At 46.0% G+C, this 8,570-nt stretch overlaps 1 protein-coding gene across 1 annotated transcript in view; it reads right to left on the bottom strand.

Annotated features, from left to right (window-relative positions):
* Window positions 1-8,570, bottom strand: part of NCEH1 (neutral cholesterol ester hydrolase 1) — a 20,119-nt gene that overhangs the window by 3,130 nt on the left and 8,419 nt on the right. Inside the window, exons 3-4 of the mRNA XM_021706831.1 lie at window positions 2,915-3,086; window positions 4-210 (exon numbers count right to left, since the gene is read on the bottom strand). Of these exons, the coding sequence (XP_021562506.1) occupies window positions 4-210; window positions 2,915-3,086 (379 nt within the window). The remainder of the gene's footprint in view (window positions 1-3; window positions 211-2,914; window positions 3,087-8,570) is intronic.

Below are 8,570 nucleotides of genomic sequence, written 5' to 3'. Positions count from 1 at the left end.
CGCGCTGTGGTTGTTGGCCACCATGGCCGGCAACAGGTCGTGGCTGCCCTGGAAGTAGTCCACCCAGTACTTCACCATGACGTGGCGGGGCAGGATGGGCGTGTTCGCGTTCTGCTGGTAGGAGGGCGTGTTGAAGTCCAGCGCCTGGAGGACCGGGTAGATCAAGGCTTGCAGCTTGAGCTTGTTTCTCAGCGTGGCATCTTGGCTGAACTGGAGAGGAAAAAGCGAACACGCGATTCAGTGGGGCGCGGCTCCTTCGACAGAACCTACCGCCTGTGGAGCAGCTTCACATGAGCCTGTGAAGGGGCCAGTGTGACCTTTCCACGAGGCACGGTGTCACGGAATTCACTCGGGGACCCAGAAAAACCCGAACCATCTCTCCGGGGGCAGGCCCCTGGCAGAACAGGCTCGCCCCACTGGTGAGTGTTCCGGGGAAACCCACGGGCATCAGTGGACCAGCTAGCGCTGTTGTGAGAGGCTGCGTTCATTTTCAGAGCATTTGTTTTGGAGATTCTTTCAAGCCGTGTGCCCGTTTCATGACGGGTGGTTTATGAGCACACCTGCCCATGCCACACTGAGCGTTCAGCAGTGACTAAATGCCCATGTGGAAGACATGAAACTAAAAAGAGCAGAAGCACTTAAAGGCATCAAAACCGATGAGTTCAGAAACTGAACAGCGAAAAAAGCGTCTCCATAGGTGTATTGCATCAGAGAGTGCTTTGAAGGTGACTGAAGCTGAAACAGGTAAGAATATGTACACAACTTTTTACAGATAAATTATGGTTTTGGGTTACCCCTCATAATTTAAAAAATAAATAATTTCCCATCACCACTACCACCCATCAAGCTTCTGGATACTTCCTAAGAAAGGTATGATGTTTACAACTCAGTTTTAAATGGATCCTTCAAAAAGGCACAGTCTCTTAGATCTTCAAACCCTTAACACTTCCCTCGTATCTCTTTTGGCACTTACACACCTGGGTATTATGAATGAATAACGTGTGAACCTGATTTAATATTGTATTCTCTACAAGACCCCAAAAGGCCATGGCTTCCTAGGGAGAAAGATCTAGTCTTAGTCTTCCAGAAGAAAGGGGTAGAAAAAGCTTGTGAAACAGATGGCAGGCCAGGTGTGGTAGCTCAAGCCTATAATCCCAGCATTTTAGGAGGTTGAGGCGAGAGGACTGCCTGAGCCCATAGGTTGGAGACCAGCCTGGGCAACTTGGCAAGACTTCATCTCTACAATAAATCAAGAAAAATTAGCCAGGTGTGATGACACATGCCTGTAGTTTCAGCTCCTTGGAAGGCTGAGGCGGAAGGATCGCCGGAGCCTAGTAGGTTGAGGCTGCGGTGGCCGTGAACGTGCCGCTGCACTCCAGCCTGGGCGACAAAGTGAGACTCCAAATCAAAAAAAAGAAAGAAACAGATGACAGGACTGTTTAGAGGTCAGCTGGTGTTAGAGGCCCTCGAGTATCCCCTCGTGGTGAGAGCGAATCTACACAGTGCTGGTACGCACCTCTGTTCCACTGGATGAGCAGCAGAGTGAAACCCTCAGGGAAGGGAACGAATGCCCACCCCGGCAGTCCCCACCCCTTCACACTTCCCCACAGTGTAGATGTGTTGCCTCACTTTGCAAGTCCAGGGTCTAAACTTGTGTGATCACACGTAGCATCTAAAAGGAAGCCACAAAGCTTCACAGTAAACACAATGGTCTTCAAGGCAGCTTTAGCCATCTGCTCTTGCTTCCCACCTGGACTTCAGCCACCCACCCCCAGGTAAGATTAAGATGCAGCTGCTCCGCAAAGGCAAGAGGAAATGACCAGGAGATAGTACTCTGCACACACAGCACCTCACTCACAACGTCCTTGCAATGGCTTTGTCACCATAGGACACTGCCCTCATTCTCTGAGGCTCAGGGAGGCTGATTGCCCAATACCCTACAGCTCTCCAGGGTGGGGCCTGGTTAGGGCTGGGTCTGTCTGGCTTTAAAGCCCAGGAAGCTCTCTCCACTGCTCCGGGATTTTCTTCTAACCATGTTGGGAGACAGGGGCAGAAAATCTGCCAATGCCAAGCACAGAATCAAGTTCTTGAGTTACAGCAAAGGAGCAAGAAACCAAGGTGCATCACAAATAAAATGTCAGGTGCTATTTGAGGATATCAAAAGAAATGCAGAGGCAAGAAGACAGAGATACTACTCTTAAGTTATTTCATCGATAAGAGGAAGAAAAGGCTGGATGCAGTGGCTCACTTCTGTAATCCCAGCACTCTGGGAGGCCGAGGTGGGAAGATTGCCTGAAGCCAGGAGTTTGAGACCAGCCTGGACAAAACAGCTAAACCTCATCCCTACAAAAAGTCAAAGAATTAGCTGGGCATGGTGGCCCACACCTATATTCCCAGCTACTTGGGAGGAGGAGGTGGAAGGATCGCCTGAGCACAGGAGGTCAAGGCTGCAGTGAGCCATGATCTTGCCACTGCACTTCACCCTGAGCGACAGATGAGACCCCAACTCAAAAACAAACAAACTTTGGGAAACACTTTTTAATTTTTTAGCTTGGCTCCAAGTTCTAAGGAAACAATCTTAGAAACTGGAATTTAAGCAAAGAGACTTCATTTGCAAGTCAACCATGAAAAGGAGCAGGGGTGATTTAATTTTCATGCACATCCCTGATAAGCAACAGATGTGAGCACTTGACTAACACTGAGTGTGATCAGGGCCTTTGCAAGGATTCGCAGGTGACATTTTCCTCCATGACCCAACAAGATTTCGGAGAGCTGTTCAAGTGTCAAGTGCAACCAAACAAGTGACTTGCCCTCTAGTGGCCAGCCTACCCAGGCAGGGCATGGACAAAGTGCTGGTCTGCTGGGCCTCACCACGCACCCTCCATCCACAAGCCCCTCAGGGCAGTGGCGTTACCTGTTGTCCAAGGGCGGCAGCCAGGTTTCCACCGGCACTGTCACCAGAGATGCAAATTCTGCCTGGGTCAACCATGTACTTCTGTAAGACTTCTGGTCGCAGAAAATACTTTGTGGCACGTACGACATCGTGAATTTGCTCAGGAAAATAAACCTGTGGAACTAGCCTGTATCTGTAAAAACAAAAGTATTTATTTGAAGGTGTCTCATTTTTTATAGGACACTTGAAGTTTCAAGGGAAACTGGCTCTTTCAAAGCTAGAGATAACCAGATAAGAAATTAAAATAAATATAAAAACAAGCCATTCATTTTCTTGCAAATATCATACTTAATTTAAAATGTAATGGTTTTGTATCAGCAATAGTCCTCATTTTTTTCACGATCAGCCACCAAACAAAACAAAAAACATACTTGCCACCACTGCCAACCAAAAAAAGCTTCAAAGTAAAACGCAGATGCTGATTTATTTCTGGAAGTCGGTGTTCCACTCACGACATCCTGGGTTAGAAGGTAACCTGGCAGCACAAATGCCTTCACCAGTCTCACATTAATGAGTCCACAGGGCATTCATCATAATTTCCTTGATAAACAGACTAAAACTGAACCCACTAGAGAGGTCTGTGCCAGCCTGACATTAAATCCAGGTGAAGCACTCGCTCTCTGGAACGGTGGAACTAAAGGCCAGTTGTCGATCCACAGCAGGACAGCCAAGTCTTCCAGACAGCCTGGCGAGGCCCTCAGGGCACTTCTGGAGCTCCTTCTGCCGCTCTACTTTGCAAGTTCAGAGTGTCTGGACTCCTACCCCATCCCCTAGTAGAATCTGGATTCCTTTGAGAGTTCCAAAGAACCCTGGTTTTGTCACATGCCGCACCCATAATATGACCCTACATATGCTTACACGGTTCCATCATATTGCCTCACAAACCACACTGGCAGTCTTGGTTTGGAGTGCCCCCTCAGTCTCCACTCTCTTCTGCTTATTAATTCTCACTCATCCTTTAAGCCTTAACTGGAGGGTCTGGCCTCCTCCAGACAGCCCTCCTTGATCACAGCTCCACTTGCTTCTGAGGCTGAGTTGGCTACTGTTCCTTGGTATTTCTAAGTACTGGGGTGTGTCACTTTCTCACTGACTCATATTAAAACCATTTACATATTTTTTCTAAAGGCCGTGTTCTCTGATATCAGGAACTGTGTTTTATTCATTGTTGTGTTTCCAGTATCTACCAGTGTGCTAAGCACATAATCATCCATCCAATAAACTTCTTTTGAGTATTAACATGGCTTCATTTTGCAAATGAAAAAGTGGAGGGACAGAAAAGTTCCTGGACTTGTAAAATTAAGTCAAACACAGACCCAAATAAGGCAGGATAGAAACTAGTTACCTAATTAAAAACTAATAACAGTCAGTTAAGACTCAGGTCTTTTGATTTTCATCTTATAATTAGCATACTTATTTTCAGAATCTAATTTTTTTCTAAGCTACTCTAAATAAGGCCACGTATTTTCCACCACCTCAGACAAGCAAGCTAATTAAACATCTTGACATTCAGTGCAGACACAGTCAAATGGACAAATATATTTGATAAGTAGTCAACATGTCATTCAGGATTTACCACATTTTGAAACTACACGCTATAAGAAATTCCCTTAGTGGTTGCCTTATAGCAGATAAAATAAGCTGTCTAGTTTCTTTCTTATTTTTCCATCTGTGGTGATCAATGAATCATGCAAAATGTTTTCTCCAGTTGATTTTTCACTGTTTTAAAGCAGCTAATTTATGGTCCCTTTTGTTAATTACAGGCAAAAAAGTAGAATTATGCTATTTTGTCCACTAGGTGGCGTCACCTCACATAATTTTACTTACCCCCCCCCAATCAATCGGAGGTCTCAATTTTTACAAAATCTTCAGTATTATCAAGCTGCATTTTTAATTTTTAGAAACAAATGTACTTCACGACTCAACTTGTAAAAATAAGACCTATTTTGTTTTGGCAATATCCCACATACCATGATAAACTGTTTTCCTGGTTGTGTAGGCAGCCAGAATATATCTACTAATGTGCACACATCAATCAAATTGAGTTTTCTGATGCTATTTCAGAAAAGGTCTGAGTGACTTTAATCAGGGGAAACTCGTCATCTAAAGGACATGCTACTGCTCCATCTTGTGAATTAATCACTGGTCAGGTAACAGGGTAAACATGCTGAAAAACAAACATTATGACGCAAGAGACTTCCCGCACCCTAGAGATCCATATCCTAATCCTTCCCCTTATCTTTGCTCCAGCTAAAAACATTCTTTAATTTTACTCAATTTAAAAGGGACATTGTTTTTACAGACTAGAGAACACACTGGAACTAGATGTTTCTTAGGTCACCTGGTATAAAATGAACTTTCAAAGTAGCTTGTAATTCACCTGAGAAGTAGAGCAAAATTTTGTAGTATCTTCATAGAACACAGAGAGTCAAGAATCAGGAGGAAGTCAGTGGCTGCACAGCTAAAGAAAGTGCGCATAAACATACTTGCTATCTGTTGCTTGTGCCCAAAGCTGTGCCCCTGCTGAGTACTGAAAGAGGGTTCTTTTTTTATATTTAAAAATTGCAGAACTTAAATCAAAGCCCTTGACATATAAACAGTATACATGTGAATATAATATAGACACATAGGTCTCAATTTGCCCAACTCACTGCAGGGAGATTGCAGTGGCAGCCAGAGTACCCATCTGTATCACTGCACGAACCTCTCACCAGAAGAATGCAATTTGGTGAAGACACAGGCAAGAGATTAAACGCTCAGAGAAACACATACAGCCTATAAAGATGATCCTATTCCTCTAGGTAGGCACTTCGCAAGTGTTCTGCAGGTGTTTCACTTGGTTCTCAAGCAAACTTACGGTTCAGGCATGACAATGTGATGGTCAGAGAAGATGTGTAACTTTCCACAACAGCTGGCCAGCGGCAGAGCCGGGATCTGAACACACAAACAACTTCAACACCTATGGCAGGCTCCCCTTCAAATAAACACATTCCCATCCTTCAAAACCCACGGCCTTTAAAAAAAATTATACACACACACACATATACATATTTCTCTTTATCCCATCAAAGCAGTAAATTCTCAAAGCTAGATTTCTGACATTTCAGAAGCTCTCTCATGATTTCAATAGTTTTGAAATTTTCCCCAAACAAGCCACTCTGCACAGCGCCTGGCACATGGCACACCTTTGATTACACACCGGTCCTCTTTCCAAACAAAATGCTAAGATACGTGTTATATGGCACTTTCTGCAGAGAGGAGAGTGATCAACTACACTTTAAAACATCAGAAAAAAATGGCCCCAACACCCTCACTCCCAGGACCCCTCCCCAGGGACTTCGCCCCCTGCACTGACCCCTGAGCCAGAGGTTCTCGGCTCTGTGTGCACCTTACATACATATATAGTCTTGGCAGCTTCTCAAAAACACTGAGCTTGCTCTCCTCTACAAAATACTCCAATTCACTTGGTCTGGGGCAGGACCCACCATTCTTTAATTTTACTTGGTGTGGAAACATCCCCAAGTCGGCCACATTCTCACTCTTCTCTGAACACACTACCCCACCCCCCTCCCAGCGCATGGGTCCCTCTCTCGCCCCCGTCACTCCCTTGCCACATGTTCCCAGCCTTTCCACCTCATTTCAAATGCCACTCTTCCATCAAACCCTCTGAGGCTCCAGCCAAAAGGAACCCCTTTCTCCTTGGTGTCCTCAAAGTCTCTGGCAATATGTCATAACACAGATGCTGAAACTTGCTCTAGAAGTAGACAGGAAGTCATAGTTGTGTACCAGACAGTTATGATGTGCCCCGTCTGAAATAAGCAGCACTGTATCTACTGTTGAACACGACTTATCACTACTTATTAACTGTGACCCGAGAAAGGGAGCAACGCTCAGGAAGACTGGCAAATTCTTCTTCAGTCTAAGGCAGACACTGTACCCAAGCCCCAAGTGGAAGGGAAATGGCACATGGGAGTCGAAGCCATGAGTGACGCTAGTGTTTTGAGAGGGCTGAAATGAGCATTCCTCCTCAAAACAGGCTAACCTGAAAACCATGTGGACAATCTTCTACTGTGGGAAAGGACGCCGAGTTCTCTCATGTAGGGCCAGTTAGGAGAAAGGCACATGTGATATTCTGGAATGAAATTATACTTCTATCCGATTCAGCAGAAGAGGGATAAATCTCATTCATTTTTCAGCTTTTTATTTTTCCTTTTCAACATCTCCCAAGAAAAACTCAATAGATGCGTCTTGGAACATAGAAAGGTTTGTATGTCCCCAGCCTTGGGGAACACATATTTGGAGTAGGGAGTATCCAAAACAAACCAATAATTGAAATCATACTGTGCTCTGCATTTTCGGGAGACAATTCCAGGGGACAACTATTTATTCCTCCAACAGAAACTCCCTTTTCATTAAAGGAACATATAATAAATTGCAGTAAAGTGGAAGGATTGGAAACAGATGATCATTTCTCTTTACATTCTTAAAATGTGGCCAGTGCATAGTTTGAGAAAGGGTCTTCCTTTCTGTCCCTCCTTTCAAAACTGGTCCTGTGAGATGGCTCTGGCCACCAATCACGCGGCAGGGGAGAGCGGAGATTACCAAAGGCCTGGCTGACTGAACAGGAATAATATTTTTAAAAATGGATAGATGTCAGGAGGCTTCACTGAAATCCCAGGAGTAGAGTCACTGAGCCTAGAACTGTGAGCTCCCCTGATCCGTCCACAGCATCAGGCGACATATCTTTGTGAACAGCAGGGAAGTTCCAGGCTCTAGTGTTTATCTGAACTGCCTCCTGCCACTCAGAGGCAAGCCTGGCATCTAACTGCAAGGGTAAACAGAGAGCCAGGGCGCTCCTCCTGGTGACTCTAGAAGCCCAAGCAGGCCTGGTGCCCTGCACATCTTCAAAAGCAAAACTAGCTTCAGCAGGCTTAGGGGTGGGTGTCAGGAGGCTTCACCATCTCACAGCCGCAGAGGGTCCCAGACGTCCTGAAGCTGCAACACAGGCTGTTTGTAAAAGTTCCAACCACACCCCCCCCATTTCCGCCCCCTCCTGAAATTCTAAAAGACCTAGAGCACACAAGAGAAGACGGTAATTTTTTTTTTTTGAGTCAGGGATCTCACTTTGTCACCCAGGCACGTGCGGTGGCACAATGAAGGCTCACAGCAGCCTTGACCTCCTGGGCTCAGACCATCCTTCTGCCACAGCCTCCCAAGCAGCTGGGACTCTAGGCACACGCCACCACACCCAGCTAATTTTTTAAGATGTTTTGTAAGGATGAGGTTTCACTGTGTGGCCCACACTGGTCTTGAACTCCTGGGCTCAAGCCGTCCTCCTGCCTCGGCTTCCCAAAGTGCCGAGATTGCAGGTGCGAGCCGCGACACCCAGCTGTGGTCAATTTTTAGTAGGAGAAAGCAGTGCCAATAAGACGTGAGCTAAATATATCTGACTTCACCGTTCATCCGTGATACGGAAGGAAGCACAGCCGCCTCGTCTCCAAAGAAGCAGCGGCGCCTCCTCCCTGTGGTACGAAGCTGCCTGTGATGCCATTTGGTTTTGCTCGGGTCAGCCCGACGGCGCAGGTCGGGCTGCAGCAAAGCGCCCTTGTTCCGGAGGGGC

The sequence above is a fragment of the Carlito syrichta genome, unplaced genomic scaffold, assembly GCF_000164805.1.
Source record: "Carlito syrichta isolate Samal-C Ts95f unplaced genomic scaffold, Tarsius_syrichta-2.0.1 Scaffold316037, whole genome shotgun sequence".
Lineage (NCBI taxonomy): Eukaryota > Metazoa > Chordata > Mammalia > Primates > Tarsiidae > Carlito > Carlito syrichta.
The sequence above is the reverse complement of the archived record's forward strand: the minus strand, read 5'-3'. Positions and strand labels throughout refer to the sequence as shown.